Source organism: Malurus melanocephalus, unplaced genomic scaffold, assembly GCF_030028575.1.
Source record: "Malurus melanocephalus ecotype Western Australia unplaced genomic scaffold, MMel_1.1 scaffold_243, whole genome shotgun sequence".
NCBI lineage: Eukaryota > Metazoa > Chordata > Aves > Passeriformes > Maluridae > Malurus > Malurus melanocephalus.
Window position 1 is genome coordinate 569,248 of NW_026623475.1, and position 17,223 is coordinate 586,470.

At 50.5% G+C, this 17,223-nt stretch overlaps 2 protein-coding genes across 2 annotated transcripts; one reads left to right on the forward strand and one right to left on the reverse strand.

Annotated features, from left to right (window-relative positions):
* Positions 1–418: 418 nt before the first annotated feature.
* Positions 419–3,185, forward strand: LOC130578841 (omega-hydroxyceramide transacylase-like). Its single transcript, XM_057375221.1, has 4 exons — positions 419–811; positions 1,477–1,697; positions 2,356–2,421; positions 2,885–3,185. Exons 1-4 carry the CDS (start codon positions 613–615, stop codon positions 3,125–3,127), a joined length of 729 nt encoding a protein of 242 aa, XP_057231204.1. The 5' UTR covers positions 419–612; the 3' UTR covers positions 3,128–3,185.
* Positions 3,186–4,586: 1,401 nt separating this feature from the next.
* Positions 4,587–16,859, reverse strand: PNPLA1 (patatin like phospholipase domain containing 1). The gene is made up of 9 exons (XM_057375220.1): positions 16,131–16,859; positions 13,064–13,296; positions 12,038–12,103; positions 10,377–10,589; positions 9,905–9,965; positions 9,683–9,823; positions 9,330–9,423; positions 8,981–9,091; positions 4,587–8,442 (listed from the first exon to the last, which is right to left on the reverse strand). Exons 1-9 carry the CDS (start codon positions 16,330–16,332, stop codon positions 8,439–8,441), a joined length of 1,125 nt encoding a protein of 374 aa, XP_057231203.1. The 5' UTR covers positions 16,333–16,859; the 3' UTR covers positions 4,587–8,438.
* Positions 16,860–17,223: the final 364 nt, after the last annotated feature.

A 17,223-nucleotide genomic window follows, 5' to 3' on the forward strand; every position in this document is an offset into this window, starting at 1 on the left:
GTTGTGATTTCTTTAGTAACCCAATCACCTTCTCCAAATTCTGATGTGATTTCTTTAGTAATCCAGCCAGCTTCTCCACTCCCTGGAATGGGGTTTGGCAACCAGTTGCAAATGGGGCAAAAGAGTTTTGCAAGACACTTTTGTACCAGGGAATATTTGCTGATTCCTGTGCCCAAGAGGCTGGAATTTTGTGCTGGAGCCCCAGGGTATTCTTGAAGCAGTTACCACTTTGGGAAGTAGCTTTTCTCTCCCAATTACTCAGGTTTGGGGCCCACTGGCCACTCCCCTGTGCTGCTCCTCCAATCTATCTTTGTCACTTGTGGTTGTCCCCATCACCTGGGGCTGCCCGGCAGCTCAGTGCTCACCTCAGACACCCTGCAATGCAGTAATCTTATTTTAATGAGGATTAAGACATCAAATCATCCACTTCTGCCCACTGCTGCTGTTTCACTGGATGTTTGGCTCAGAGATTTATGGCAAACAGAGGGATATAAGACAGTGAGAGTGTGATTGGAAAGAGAACCACAACTGAGGGTTGGCTGGCTCTGGAAAGCCCATTGAAGCTGTTGGGCAGCTGTTTTCTTGTGGTTGGAGTGCTTGGAGTTAGCAGAGATGCTGAGAATAAGTGGAGAAAAGGGAAGACCTTACTCTATGCTGTTTAGAGGCTGCAGTTTCATGATCGTATACGAAGCTGGAGTGTTATCTGCTTTGCAGGACTTGTCTCCTGACATAATGAAATCTGCACACACGATCTATGGCTCATCTTCRGGATCTGTTGTAGCTACAGCTGGACTGTGTGGATGTGATGTGGGTAAGGACTACACATTTCTGTTTGTTTTGTGTCTAAAGAAATGGAATATCTGGGAATTMGGGAGTTGCACAAGATTTTTGTTTCAATATCAGTGGTTAATTCCTCAGATTTTTACTGCTTCTTGCAGACTGGGAAACGTGGGTAAATTAAGTAGCACAGAGAAAACAGAGTAGATATAGTCATTGGGTCTTATTAACCTGAATTAATGGCAAGYATATAAAATAAAAGAATCAGAAGTGCTCTCCCTAATAATGCATTTGGGATTGTTGGTAGATTCCCAAAACAAAGAGGGGAAAGAAAAGACTTTAATACAGCGTAGATGCAGAGCTAAAAGAAAGAAATGTTATGCAAAGTCTTCCTGTCAGTTTTCTCCCAGATGTCTAAAACTTTTTAAGATGCCTTGTGGAGAAAATGCAGAGAAATGGGAAAAGAAAAAAAATGGTTCTGCCTCCTGCAATATTGAAAGTCCTTGGAAAATTTGGGTCCACTCATGAGAGCTTCATCCCTAATGAAAACAATGACTCTAAATGACCATTTAGCAGCAGGGTAAGATATCCCTTTCCCAAGTGGAAGTGCAGCTCAGAAAGTATATAAATAACACATAATAGTACCTAAATAACAACATGAGGGATGTAGAATGATTGCTTTGCTTTGCTTTGCTTCAGATGAGATCAAGARCTATGTCTTCAGTAGACTGAAAATCTCTTTTCTGGGGTTAGCCCCTGGAGGAGGAGTGCTTCGGCTCCTAAGGAAAGCCTTACGCAAATTCCTGCCTCCAAATGCCCATGAGCTGGTGTCTGGAAAGCTGCAAGTTGTCCTCACCCGCCTGCACGACTGGAGAACAGTGACAGTGTCCGAGTTTGACACCAAAGAGGAGCTGATCCAGGTGGGAGCTGCCACAGCCACCCCATGAGGGAGGAACWATGTGAGATTTGCTGCCTGGCCATGTCCCACAGCACAAAATCCCAGGCAGGTTTGGGTTGGAAGGGAGCTTAAAGCTCATCTCATTCCACCCCCTGACACGGGCAGGGACACCTTCCACTATCCCAGGGTGCTCCAAACCCCATCCAGACACCTCCAGGGCTGGGGCAGCCACAGCTTCTCTGGGCAACCTGTGCCMGGGTCTCCCCACCCTCATGGTAAAAATTTCTTCCCAATATCTAAATCTCCCCCTTTTAGTTAAAAAACACCACTCCCTGTCTTATCCTAGCAGGCCTTGGTCCATTGCAATCCATGCCATGATTTGTGTCCTTGCCACCCTCTGAATCCAGACAAGCTGAAACAATTTTTAAAAATCAGCCCCTTTGCTTGCTGGCGGAGTTATTTTGAGCGTGCAGGGAGCAAATTGAGGCATTTCACAGGTTCCCTTCCTACTTCTCTGCCCTCACTGTGGGTATCAGACACAGTGTGGTGTGCAGCAGTCAGTGGTGCCCAATAACCCACCTGGGAGCACTGGTTTGGCATTCACAGACGAGCCACCACTCCCAAAGGCAGCAGTTTCTGTAGCTCTGCCTTCATCTCTGTTCTTCCTATTTCACCCACAGGCCCTGACGTGCAGCTGCTTCATCCCCTTGTATTTTGGAATTTCCCCTCCCAAGTACCGTGGGGTGGTGAGTAGMCTTGTGGTCTGGAGACCCTCTCCCAGTTCAAGCCCAGGGTCCCTCCAGGCTCTGTCCTTTCTCCAGTGGTGGCTTTAAGGACATTTGTACCTGTGTTTGCCACCAAAGTAGCTCAAGGCTGTGTTCCCACARTGTCTGCAGAGGGAAGAACAGCACCCTGACCTCACTGCAGACAGAACTGAGCTTCTCACAAAATTATCCATCCTCCCCTTGTCCCTGGGGTTGCCTCAACTCCCTTCTGCTGCTCTTTCCTCCCAGTTTCATTACAGTAATGTTTCTGCTGGAAGGGAGGAGGGCGGGCATGGAGCCATGGGTGGGAWGGGGATCTCTGGAGCTGCAGAATTTCAGTCTTGTGGGGCCTGGGTGGGGAACAAACCCCAGATGTTTGCCCGTGTGAACAGCACTGCTCTCTGTGCCAGGGGCAAGGCTCAGGGCTCCCTGTTTTCTCTCCYAGCGCTACGTGGATGGAGAGCTGGCCATGTGGACAGCCGACTTCGTGTCCCGCCGCACCATCACMATCTCCGCCTTCGCCGGCGAGTACGACATCTGCCCCAAGGATGGCCCAGCTGCCTTCTTGRCCTTCCAGCTCTCTGATTCTATCTTGCAGATCTCAAAATTGAATATCCGCCGCTTRCTGCACATTTTTCAGTTTCCCACATTTCAAGTGAGCCACTCTTCCAGGTACCCAGAGCCATGAGTCCCTGCAGCTGCCCAGCTGCCCTGACTGCCACCTCCCCCCACAGGCCATGGACCGCTTTTTTATCGATGGCTACCAGGACACGATCTCCTTCTTAAARAGACTCAGTAAGTGACTGGGAGTGAGGACAGGTAGGTTGGGTGCTTCCCTCACATCGGTGCTTTGCTGGTACAAGGTAAGAAAAGCTGCCCCAGAGTGAGTGGGGCAGAGAAATGCTTATATTCCTGGGGATTACTTGAGTTCTGGCCTCTTCCTCTGGAGCCACAATTCCCTTTTCTCTGCCACCCTGGGCATGGCAGAGCTTTGTCCCAGGGAACACATGTCCCAGGACAGAAGTGCAGGCTCAGGTGCCCTGTGTGGTGTTTGATAAACCCTGATGCAYAAAGCAGCAATGTTTGGTGATCCCTGAGCCCTGGGGATCCCTGTTTGCCAGCCAGCAGACCTGGAAGTTGAGCAACAAGCAGTGAGAGCTGGATTCTCTTCCACCAGGTGAAGTCCAGGTGAATTACTTTGAGGGTTTCACGCTTTCCTTGGCCAATGAATCATATCAAAATGGTGAAGAGGCCCTGCACCTGAAGCCACAACTGACAGTTCCTCACTCCAGAGCCATGGATCATGAGGATGACGCCAAAGAGAACCCACGGATCAGCCAGGCAGTGCATAATGAGGAATAGGAAGCCCCCCACCACCTTCTCAAACCCCAGGAAGGTAAAGAACCAGCTCTTTCTTTACCCCATCAGTTTTCAAGTGACACTTGCCCAGGGCTGTCTGTGCTCAAAGAGGCTCTRGGGCAGGTGAGAACATCAGGAATGGGAGAAAGTCCCCGCTTGGGTCAGGGGTCACTAGTGACACCTCCCACAGAACTGTCACCCTCGATTTGGGTGGGGATTGAGCCTTCATTTGTGGCTGGGTCAGAAGGACTCTGTGAAAAAGGAGATCTTTCCATGGGGAAAGCCATGTATTTTCTCACTTTGTGAGGTAATAACAGGTTCTGCCCACACATCCCTTCATCAGGGGTGTCTCAAGGGTTCAAGGTACCTTCTCCTTAGGAACTCTGGCTGCAGCCACAGAAATACTTAATGCAAGGAAAGYATGTTAGAGCTGCAGGTAAACCTCTACTTGTGTCATTTTAAAGCAACACAAGGCTGGTTTAAATCCAAACTCTGTAGTTTTCTGCAATCCTATGCAAAATAATGCCCTTTCCCATTTTAGTTTTGCATGGAAAACCATGAGTCCTTAGTATCTCAGTTTCCAGTTCATTGTTACCAGAAAATACAAAGAAACATCTGATGAAATGCAATGTTTCTTTCAATTTTATTCTTTATTTTCTTTTTCTTTCTGAGTCTTTCAATGTCTCAGAAATTATCAGCTTAGGAAAAATTACACAGCTCTTTCAACATGATAATTAATTAAAATGTAGCCACATAAATTRCATAAAAAGTGRAAAAAAGAYCCAAMTATTRWTCTGCTATATCTAGGAGGCCCACACCAAATGAGGAATATAAAGGGGAAAGAATAGGATTGTTACCTTTCCAGATCTAAAAAGAAAAGTTTGGAAAACATAAAATGGAAGCAAGGAAGATATTTYCATTGAAAACAAACCAACTCTAGACCCACTAAGAAATGCAGGACACAGTGCTAGGCTGTACAAGTCGCTTCCCTGATTGTTTTTGTAAAAGCTCCATCAGTCTGAGCTACTTGGAGCTTTTGGAAGTCACACAGTAGGATCAAGGTTTCTTTGGATGTTGGGCAGCTCTGGGCTATCAGGAATCGCTGTCTCTGGTTTGCAGCTGGGCTGCAACATTTTTCACCTGCCCCAGGTGAAAATTTCCTCCTATTGGAGGCATCAGGGCTCATTTGTTAGGCCAGAGAGCCTAACAGAGAGCCTAACATTTGTTAGGCCAGAGAGCCAAGGGGTGAGTCCAGGGTCTCAGTCTCCTGAGGAGAAGCACATCAGATTTTCCAGTTCTGGGGAGGAAAAGGCCTGCTGATCAAGGCCAGGAAAACACTATTTCAGTGTTTATCTGTGCAAAACTAGAATATCATCAATGCTACCAAAGCAGCAGGGGGAGAAACTTGTGAACAACTTGTACCTGATTTCTTGAACAAGTGTTATKTCCAAAGAACAAGTGTCTGGAGCTTGCAATCCCATGAGGCTGGGGCTGGATTAGCAGGTTATCCAAACSGATTTGTTTATTCTCCATGTGCCCAGCAGGACAATTGCACAAGGAATTGCACCCTCCTTAGTGCCTAGACTGGAAGCAGAGACTGGCACAGAGCACCTGCAGCCAAGAGCTGGGTCCACAGGCACGACTGGGCACGTGTTTGGCTTTGCTGGGCTCGGTTGCATGGGTCAGACTCCTCCCCTAGACCTGCAGTGGGATCCAGCTCCAGAGGGAGCTCCTGCTGTCTTGGGTTGTGTCCAAACTCTCTTCCCTTCCTTCAGGCTTCACGTTTCTGCTGAGTTCAAAGCAGAACGAGACAAGCAACAGGACAAGGGTACAAGGGTGGCATTTTAAGGATACCAAAACCTGCTGCCTTTTAGACAACAGGAGGAAGGGAAGCAGCTCTGCCCAGGCATTTGAATTCAGTTTGTCCCACATGAACTGCCAGAGGTGTCTGTCAGACTGACCAACATGGTTTTATTCCCTTTAGGGYGAGGCCAGCCACAGAAGAGCATTTGTGACCCTGCTGCTGCCTTTGGCCCCAGTTTATGTTTTAAAGAGGCAATGATCAACTTGGAACAGAGCCTGACCTGCCCCGAGGAGCACACGGACTGTGACAACAATTTCACAGSCCCTTCTATCTCTGTCCCAGCCCTTGGGTGATTCCCACCCCTGGAGAGAAATTTCAGGCTGGTTCTATCCCATCTGGGTGCACCTGGGGTTCCCACTGTGCTTCCTTGGGGTGAAACAAACTCCTGCACAAGGTGATTCCAATCAATGCCAAACTTTGCCTCTATCCATTCCCTCTGGCAAAGCTTCCTGTTGCCATTAGCCCCAAGCTCCTCATGAGAGGAGACAACACCAGCTCTGCTTGCCTGAACAGATGAGGGATTAATAAAGCAAAACCCAGCTGATTTGAATATTGAGTCATTAAATACTTATTTCTTACTCATTCCTGCAGGTTTGGAGCTGGAGGGTTCTGTGCTGAGACATTTTAGTTTGAGGATTCCTTGCAGGCTGTTTTTTTGTTAAAGCTCTCAAAGTTTTACTCATTTTTTTTTTTGTGATCAAGCACCACATGGGGCATGTGAGATGCCCTGGGCAGTTTAAGCTATGCTCCTATTTGTGGCTGAAGTTTGCAGATGCAAACTTCATGCAAATTTAATGGATTTGGAAGTCCAATTCCTAGATAAGAATTTTCTTGGGGGTATTTTAATCCAAATTTCAGCAGGGTAACTTCCTCAGGCTGTCTGAAATGGTAAAATCCTTCCTGGAAGTGGGCATGGTGCTTGCAGGAGCCTGGAAAAAGAGCTGTTGGGTAAGTGGGAGGGAGCAGAGGTACAAAAGCAAATAATGGTTTGATTGTCCCTGCCTGGGGAGGGGTGGGTGTCTGTGAGCCTTTGACTTTGCCCTGTGGCAGGAACAGCTGGATTTGAGCAGCCTGGCTTTAGCTGCAGTGGTTGAGAGATGTAAATCAATCCTGGGTGGATCAAAGACAGGAGCAGGCAGGATCCAATGCAAATGGGATCCATCAAAATGGGCCAGAAAATTATAAGGGGACTGGAGCATCTTCCCTATAAAGATAGGCTGAGAAAGTTCAGCCTGGAGAAGGTTTTGTGGAGACTTGAACTACTTCTAAGATCTGAAGAGGCTGCAGGGAAGCTGGAGAGGGACTGCTCATCAGGAACTGGAGTGACAGGATGAGTTGGAATGGCTCCAGAGGGCAGGGTTAGACAGGACATTGGCAAGAAATYSTTCCCTGTGAGGATGGGAAGGCCCTGGCACAGGSTGCCCAGAGAAGCTRTGGCTGCCCCTGGATCCCTGGAAGYGTCCAAGRCCAGGYTGGGCAGAGCTTGGGACAATCTGTGATAGTGGAAGATGTTACTGCCAATGGCAGGGGGTGAGTCTGGGTGATCTTTAAGATCCTTTTTAACCCAAACCATTCTGTGAGAAAGTTGGGACTAGGAAATAACCATCCAGGTTTCTTTTAGTAAACTTGTGCCAGAGAAAATATTTCCAGGTCACTGACTTCAACCAGAGATGGCAGAACACAGGATACTGATCTTTCACAGAGCATTCATCGCTAACTCTGAGTCTGGTTACATCAAAGCTGCCTTCATCTACTCCCCACATTCATTCCTGCAGTCTCCAGGACTCTTTGGATGAAATTTCCCTCTGTTCCCTTTCCTTTTGTGCAATTAAACAGGCTGTTTACTCCAATAAACAGCTGGTGCTGTTGGGATCCATTTGCTGCCTGTCGGGAACCAACCAGACACACTTGGGGCAGAGCCAATCCTTCAGCCTCTGATGTGCAACACAAATTTGGGAAAATTCAGAGTGCTGCCGCTTAATTCTGTGTACAGACCAGCAGCACAGGGTGTGTTTKCYTGGGCCATGCTCTGTGTGTGGCCCTGACTTACAGACAATGGCAGGAGAACTCAATTATTTGTGAAATGTCAGGAAATGCAGCCTGCAGGACTCTGAAGTAGGAGGAAGTTAATCTTTAGGTTTCTCCATCCTTCTCCGCAGCTGCAATTTCCAGGGGGATCCAAATGCAATCCCACCTCCACAGGCTGGGGGTGGGAGTGCCCCCTCAATCATGCAGAGCTATGGGGGTTGTGAGGCTCAAGAATTGATAATCAGTAAAAAAAACTTCAGGGAACTGGACAAAAATTAATTCCTGCCCAGTGTGATGCTCCTTAAGGTTTCCCTCCCTTTCTCCCTCTCTCTCTCTCTTTGTCTCAGGAATCTCTCTGAAAGTTTTTGAGTAGGAGGAAAACACATAAATATGGCATTTTCTGGTAAATGCCCAACCTGTAATCTGCATTAAATCAGGGAAGGAATGCTGCTGTTGGGGAGGAGATGGACTGGGYAGGGAAAGGACTGGGCTGAGGTGGCCCCTACAGCCTGGGGTGGGTCCCAGGAGCAGCCCCAGAGCTTTGCCTTGGCCATCGTGGAAAAGCAGGTCCAGCCTGAGCAGGGGCACTGCAGTGGCARCACTGGAGACACAACCAGGCAGGTTCTGAAGAAAATACTCCCCAAAAACTCCTTTGAGAACCATCAGCCATGTTGGTGCGTKCTGGTGATGCTCACCACATCCTGAGACAGAGCTGGAGACCCCCAGGGCCCATGCAGGATGATCCTTGTTACCTGTGGGGACAAGGTGAGAGCTGAGTCAGGCTCGATGGACTGACAGGGATGAGCAGCCCCAGGAATGTTTGACTCCAAAGGGCTTTCTCACAGCTGAAAAGTTTGCAGCTGCCTCAGGGTGAAATCCCTTTGATCTCTTAGGCAGCTGCACAGGCATGAACTCACAAGCAGGTTTTGGGGAGATACAGATTAAAAGCAGTGTGACARGTTCAGTGCCTTAAATCCTTGAGAGCTTTGTGCCAGAACATCTCTCAGGATCTTGGTGAATGTGTGTGAGGCCAGAGCCCAGCAGATAAAAATCTACAACATTATTGTATTGCAGTAGGGAAGTGGTACTAAGCTGGTTTGTAGCTCCTTTGAGATATCAAAATTATATCACAGGAGGGAAAAAAATAGCTATTTTTAATGTGAGCTTCTCCAGATTTGGAGATTTTAGCCAYGCTCAGCATCAGTCACCCACGGGTGAGGCTCCCAAAGGTTTCCCTGCTCTGCCCCCTGCACTCCATCCACCGAGGGTCTGCATCCCCCAGCCCCTCACCTCCTGTCCCCAGCTCTCTTCGTCAAACCAGGCACCAAAATTTGGAGGAACTTGTGGATTCGCTGTAGCAGGGAGCTGACACCTTCCAGCAGCCCCCACACTTTCTTCACCCTGCAAAGGCAAACAGGGGGCTGAGTTTAGTGATGGGTAAAGGCAGCAGAARGGGAGGGTGTCCATGGTAAATGCTCACAGTAATCATTTTTCCCATAACCAGGTGATCCTATGGTGTTCCTGCAAGCCATTCTGGCTCTCCCTTGGATCTTCAGAGAACACCGAATCCCTTCAGCTGCCCCACCACACCCCCTGGTTTGTGTGTCATTCCCTGATGCCTCTGCTGGGATGTTCTTACCCCTTCCTGAATAAAGCTGGGAGCCTGTAGGGCTGCAGCAGCACCTTCGCCAGTGGGTCCTGCAGCCCGTTCACCTGCTCCTTCTTCCACAAGCCTGCAGCCAGGAATGACAGCACAGAAGAAAATAAAGATCAGTAATTAGAAACAATGAAATGAATGCAATAATTCTTCTTGTCATCCTCAGGTARGTACTGAAGCTCAGGTCAGAGTCCAGCTTGAGCTACTCTTGCAAAGTCTCTTCCTGACAGAAATATTTACTGTAATAAATGACTCAATGGTATCTTAAATATARCATTGCTCCTCTTGAAGGCTGCAGCAGCTCCGAACCCAAGCTGAACCCCACAAATCCTCACCTGGCAGGAAGTAAGGGGTCAGGCACTGAGGRACCCTTTTGTACAGGCCGGGGTGTGCCCCATTGGATTGTCCAGAATCATTCTTCCCACAGGTGCTGCCGAAGCGGAAATTGCCATCGAAGTARTTAAAGCCAAAGGCATCTGGGAGACAYGGAGAGAAAGAGGTGAYGTTTGTGTRTRTCACACCYRGAGGTGCCCCTCGGGTCTTGGGGTGCCACTTACTGTTCCTGTACAGGAAAAGGGCAGTGTCCTGGTACCCCTGGGAGAAAATGTCGTTCAAAACCTGCAAAGAAAAACATTTGAGGTMACTGAATAGCCCCAATCCCGGCCCTACAGGATCTGTTCTAAGCTGTTTRTCTGTGGAGGGTTGGGGTGGCCCATTTGGGAGGGCAGCAAGCTCTGGTTGGTTTCCATCCACCATAGTCCCAGTCAGAGAAACACAGAATGCTTTGGATTGGAATGGACCTTAGGGATCATCTGTTTTCATCTGGTCSTTTGCAGGCTGTGACCACCCATCAGCAATGCCCCCCCCCCCCACCCCAAAAATGTACTGCAGAAGCAGTGGGTGCTGTCCCCTTTGAAATTCCATTAATTAATAGCAGAGATTGAGCTCAACCTTTCATCTTGAGAAGGCAGGGGCAGMATTAATTTATTTTAGGCAGAACTAAGCTGGGAGAAGTCCTGGGGGGCTCACCATGGTGCTGGGCGGGAAGAGAGCGTAGCTGATCCTGCACAGGTTCTCAATGGAGATCTGGATGCTGCCGTTGAAGATCTGGAAGCAGAAGAAGATGGCGGGGCAGTCCCGGGGACAGATGTCCAGCTCGCCGGTGAAYGGGGACACGGTGATCACGGGCTCCTCCAGGCTGGACACYGGCTGCAGGCCCGTGAAGCCTCCRTCCACGTAGCGCTGGGRGAGAGCAGAGGGAGGGTTTGCTTTGGGACCTTTGCAGTGTCACCAGGCTGGGAAGCAGCAGCTGCACTGGTGACACTCCTGCCAYGASTCKGTCCCAGCTTGTCCTCCTTTCCCCYTTCCAACAGYGTCTCTTCCCACCCGTGCTCTTCATCTCTTTGCCATCTCCTTCCCCTGCCCTGCCTGTGGCACCCAGCCAACCCCTTGACCAGGTGCTGCAATCCACAGCAGTTATAGAACGGGAAATGTGATTATTTTCCTTCACAAAGCTTTGTACAACAGTTTTTGGCAGTCAAGAGCCAATTGAGACATCACCAAATGCACAGTGTTGTACAACTTTTGAGTCCTGAGCTCAATTGGTAGGAGCCCCACATTTAATAATTCCCTGCAGATCCCTGGGGGATTACACAATGGACAAGGAAAATGTCCATTGCTGTATTCCAAAAGCAATCTTGATTTACCACCCACCTCAGTGGGATTGGAAGTTGCAGCTGATGCAATTAAATGTTCAAGCGAGGGGTCTTGCACGGCAATCACAGATTCCAGTATGGGATGGGGAGGAAGGGACCTTAAAGGTCATCCTGCTCCACCCCCTGCCATGGGCAGGGACACCTTCCACTGTCCCAGTGTGTTCCAAACCCCATCCTGCAWCACTTCCAAGGGTCCTGGACCCGCTTCCAATGCTTAAAGGGCCTCCAAGGGGGCTGCAGAGGGACTTTGGACAAGGGATGGAGTGACAGGACATGGGGCAATGGCTTCCCACTTCCATTAGGGATAGATGTTGAGGCAGGCCCTGGCACAGGGTGCTCAGAGAAGCTGTGGCTGCCCCTGGATCCCTGGAAGTGTCCAAGGCCAGGTTGGACGGGGAGCACCCTGGGACAGTGGAAGGTGTCCCTGCCATGGCTGGGGTGGGATGGGATGGGCTTTAAGGTCCTTTTTAACCCAAACCAGAGAAGCTGTGCCTGTCCCAGCCCTGGGAGTGGCTGYACTGGCAAACACCGCTGAACTCCTCCTTCCCTCAGACAAGCACAGAGCAGGGAAACACTCTGGGCTGGGAGAGGATCCTCCCACAAACTCCCAGTATCTGAACCATAGTAATCAGCACCTGAGCCCAGGGACCAGCCTGTGCTGCAGACAGACCCTGCCTGGGATCACTGGAGGGTGTCTCAAGGTCCCCACTGTGGGTGTTCCCTCATCTCACTCAGATATCAGCAAGGCTGGGTTTGGTTATCCACGCTCAGTCCATGGGCAAAGCAGGAGAGGGCTCTCCAGATGGCAATGCCACCCAGCTATCATCTTAGGATGGGTGAAGAACAAGCTAAAAGGCTTTATCATCCTCCATCAACGAAAAAAAAAAAAGCCTGGACATGTCTAACCCTCCCTGCTCCGAGGAATGTAAAGTTCAAACCCTGCTGGGAGCCTGTTTTAGAGGAAATATCACTCACCACTCCTCGGTAGGATGGAGGGATGAATCCACAGTAAATAGGAAGAAAGCAGCTGCAGAGAAGAGCCTGGAGAGGAGAGGGATTGCAGAAGTCAGTGTTCCTGTCAAATTTCTTCTGGACTAAAGCTGTTGACKTGGTGCCTGAAAATCCAGCTTTGATGAAGTCTGGAGCCAAGCTGTTGGTGCCACCTGGACTTTGCTCTGGACTGTGGCAAGAAAGGCTTTGAGAAGGGGACAACATCTCATTTCATTAAAKTGGAAACCCTTCTCTGGAGCAGGGCACAACACTGCATTTTGTAATTTTATAGCTGCCCGAATTCATASGTATAAATCTACATATCACTGTCTGACACTGCCCTTTGGTGAAACTTTGGGGCCAATTTCCATCTTTGCGGGCTTTTGGACAAAACCAAGATACTCTCACAAGGCATTCTGGCCCTGCTGGAATTTGTCAGTGGTAAAGCCGCTGCTGGGGCGTTTGCAACCAATCTCATCAGCAGGGAATGAACRTCCCAGGCTCCTGGGTCACCTAGAGGACGCACCATGGGGTGAACTCCAACATCTCCATGGAGYTGCCATCCTCTACTCTCTCCCTGGGACAAGGGACCCAGTCGGCTCTGCTCGAGATTCTACCCCCAGCAGATAATTTACTCGTTAATGAGCTGCTTGTTGCTTGGCAGCAGCTTTGTCCAGCTCTTCCTTCCCAGGAAAGTGCTGAGGCAACCAGGAAAATCACAGCCAGAGGGGCTTGGCTGAGGAGAGACCTGTGGGGAGAGCTGAGAGGTCCCATCAGCGCTGGCTGACTTTGCAAAGAGTCATTATTAGAGCCCCAGCATTGGCTGCGTGAGGCTGGAAACAAACCTGCTGCTCTTTTAGCTCAGTTTGTTCCCTCTGACCCTGGAGCTCACACCTTCCTCCCTCCCTCGAAGCTCATAGAGCTCGTAGTGGTGGGACCACAGCTCCTGACATTGTCCTCATCTCGAGTAGAAAACAGTGTTCCCACAGCATCAGAGGAAGGGCTCCGTACCTGGATGAGCTCCTCCTTGGAGCTGAACTCCGAGGCCATGACATTCTGACCATCCACCACCCTGGTGAGCGAGATGTGCAGCCKCCCCGAGGCCAGCAGGTAGGAATCCTCGGGCAGCATCCGCTGCAGGACAGTCTTGAGTTTGGCCAGCAAGCTGCACTTGGGAGAGAGGGGGCCCAGGATGGTTTTCCTGACTTCCGTTGCCAGTGCAAAGAAAAACTCCTTTAGGTCATCTGAAAGAGAGGCAGGGGGAAAGATGGAGACAATGTCAATAACCCTGCTGCACTAACGGTTCTATTTTTAATCCTATTTTTAACATGCTCACAGATAAAGCTCCTTGCAGCCCCTCTGTGTGACCCCAACATGACACTGCTGCTACAAGGAGGGATGTTGTGGCAGGTAAGAGGGGGGTGGATCACCCCCATAACGTCCTCAAAGGACATTGTATGGTTGTGTGACCCCACTGGTGAAATACTGGTCTGTGCCAGAGGTGAGTCCTCAAAGTGTTCCTGGTGGGGATCGGGGAAAGGCTCCCGAGAGCCCCAGGAAGGGGGACACGGGTACAGGCACTGAATTATCCAGGCCAATGTGACTTGCACATCACATTCCTGCCTCCACCTCCGGTTCTCCACGTGGGCAGCCCCAGAATCTACAGGGATCTGGGATGGCTCCCAGCTGAGGACCAGGGCCACCTGCTCTGCTCAGGAATCTCCTGAGGCCGCCTGTCCTGGCTCCACGTTGCTGGGATTCCGGCTGACCCAAGCACCTCAGGTGACCTCTGGGGTGGTGTTAGCCATGACATGTGTCAGTCTGCACATGGAGCTGGATTAAAGGAGCAGAGCCCCGGCCAAGGGCTTGGGAGACTCTGGGTTTTGCAGGTTCTGTGGTGATGGAGAGGAACAGGAGAGCAGCGAACCCCGTGGGCAGCCATATCCCGTGGAGGGAATTTGGTCCCTTTGCTGACGTGGGGAGCTGACCTGGGGGAATCTCCCACCTGGAGGGGATTAAACTCTTGCAGTGAAAGCTCATCCAGCTCTGAAGAGCTGCCAAGAGCTGTCCTGKCACCCGGGTGGGCTCCTGGGACCCTGCACCAGCCTGAGGCCACGGGGCTGGCTCAGACCACGGCTTTGGAGGGGCAGAGGTTTCCGTGCCATCTCATGGGATTGTGCGGACAGACAGACGGATTAGGTGCRGTGTCCCGAAGGCAACTGGAGCAACACAAGCATTAAGAGGGGTTACGAGTGTTTGAACGGATGCCGAGGCCGTGTGGGGCCACGATTAATGCCAGGCGGGTTTACACGGGGTCTGCGGGGATGCCGAAAGAGCCGGGCACACCCCAGGGAGGTGGGGCATCCCCAGGGCACTGTCTGGCTGCTCTGTGTCCTGGAAACCTGGAAAAACTGCTGGGGAGGAGGTGAGAGCCGAGTCCAGCTTGGGGGGGCTCTGGCTCTGGATGGGGTTTTGACTTGGAGGGGTCAGGTATGACCCTGGCAGCAGTGGGACTGTCCCTGCCTGCAGCAGCTGGTGACAATYGTGTCCCCACGAGGTGACCRCYGGGGTCACAGAGGACAGCCTGGCTCAGGGAGCTCCCAGCTCCTCACCCAGCCGGGGCCAGGACAGGCACCTGACTGCAGCCACCCCAAACACATCTATCACCTTCTTTTTGCCCCTATCGTCCCCAGTGTGAATATGACAGAATTTGCGTCACATTCATTTTCCGTGTTAGAAACCCARTCAGAGCCATCATTATCCAAAACGTCTTTTCTTCCTCCGAGGAAGATATTTTGGGCACAAGATCACCTCAGCCTCTCTGAGCAGATGATGCCTTCCACCCCAGGGAAGCAGATGTCCAGTTCAGGACTGGTGCCCGCAGCAAGAGCAGTTACCAAATGTAACCAAATTTCAATTGCTGGACAGCTCCAGCTCCGCCCAGTACAGCAACAGGAGGAATCAGAAAATTTGGGGCCCTTGCTTATTTGTGGAGGAGTTCATCCCCACGTGGGCAGAAATGTTCCTTTCTGCCTTGTCTAAACATATTTGCCGATGTTTTGGATTATTTTTAGCTGCAGCAGAACAGTTCCAGCATCCACCAGAGGTTTCAGGAACTGTGTGTTCCCTCCCAGCTTTCTCCATCGTTATTTGGTCCCCAAAAYCCTCTGCTCATCCTAAATGTCCCCATTGCTCAAAGGAGAGCTTGGATTAGCCTTCAGAGCCTTAAGTCTTGTGTACGCTTGTTTACACATGGGCACTAATTGGAAATATGGGAGGATGTGATTATTAAAAGTGGATTAACCACTCCGAATTAATTCTACACATGGAGGATGTTCTTGCTAGAGGGGCCCGTTCCCACACTTGAAAGAAGGTCAGAGGAAAACCCGTTTAGCAGCAATTAGAGATCCCAGCCCTGGGCTGGACCAGCGAGTGCTGTTCCTTCAGGAATATCCTGCTGAGGAACCCCTGAGCTTTGGCCACAGGGAAAGGTGAACCCAAAGATGGGAATGCAATCTTCCCTTCATCTGGGAAGGGTGAGTGGGATAACCCAAAGTGCCATGCAAACAAAGCTGCCAGCCCTAGAGATACCTGTATGACAGCCCCTCATAGCTAAAGATCCCAAAGAACATGATCCAGAGGGAAAAAGGGTCTTTACATGGACAAATCCACCCCCACGGCTGCACGGGTTGGCTTTGGGACACATCTCAGCACCCCTTGGACCTCTGAGCAGGAGGGCAGGAGATCTGCTCCTCCAGCAGGAGCAGGAAAACGACCCAGTGGAACACAGGAACAACCAGATTCTCCCCTGCAGGATCTGCCCACCAGAAGCCAGGGAAATGCAAGAAACGKCTTTTTCAACTCACACCGCCCAAAACTGCGCCACGCCAGCTGCCAAACAGGGCAGCACCTCAGCTTTCTGTAACGCCTGGTGGGCGAGGAGAGTTCCACCAGCCCCAGCAGCACCCCGAGGCATCACCCTGGCTTTCTGGAACAAAAGCCCCTGGTTTGTGGAACAAAAGCCCCCAAGTTTCTGTAACAAAACTGCCCTAAGGACTCGAGGCCGTGGGTTTCTTACCGAGGCCGACGCCGCACACGACGGCGGCAGCGATGAGCGACCCGGCCGAGGAGCCGTAGACCTTGCAGGCAGACTTGAGGAGTTCAGGAGCCAACTCCAGCAGGGACTGCACCACCCCAACCTGGTACAGGGCCAGGAAGCCACTGCCCGAAAAGGAGAGCGAGAAAGGGGTGCTGGAAGCCCGGAGATCCTCCACAGCCATCTCGGGATCAAAGTGGCGCTATCCGGCTCGAGGTCTCGGCTTGTCCTTTTCCACCAGGTGAACCTCAGGCTCTCCTCTCCTCTGCTCCCTCCAGGCTCATCTSTGGCTGCAGGGGAGTCCAGAAGATGGATTTTCTTCCTCCTTTTATGACAGCTCCCCGAGGCGTTGAGATTCGCGAGCTATTTTAATTGCCGCCTGTGCTAAAAACAGAAATTTTCCCCTGATCAAAACAGCTCTCATAATCCTCAACCACAGCCAGCTGAGATGCTCAGGGCTGAATCAGGGCTCCCCTCTCATGCYGAGGTGTCTGCAATGCCCCAGGAGCCCTTCTGGATGGAGATGGTCGTGGCACTGCTGTGCCCGTCACACTTGGAAACATCCGTGCAAAAATTCCTCTTTGCTTCACGCTTCCTTCATCAAAGGGTGTTTTCCTAAATAGGATTCTCCCTCAATCCCAGCTTAGGCACAGCTCAGTGCTGAGTGAGTAAAGGCTTGTATAAGACACTTAAAGCCAGAGGGTGTTACACAAGGAGTGGACGCAGGGCGTTACGCTGGGTTTGGTTTGCAAATATTCCTCATATTGGCTCCCTGATGAAAGGGTTTTGCTCTTGCCTGACTCTTGGATGGTGTTTGCAGTGGCAAAACCCAAAGAATTTGGTTTCTCTCCCCCCTCTGTAAGGCCCTACAGCAGCACCACATTCCCCAAGCCTGTGGTTATTCTTCCAAAATCAAACTGCCCCTGGACTGTCTGCATTGCCTGGGGGACAGTTAAAAAATCAGGGAAAAATGTAGGGGATTTTTCTTTTCTTTTCTTTTCTTTTCTTTTCTTTTCTTTTCTTTTCTTTTCTTTTCTTTTCTTTTCTTTTCTTTTCTTTTCTTTTCTTTTCTTTT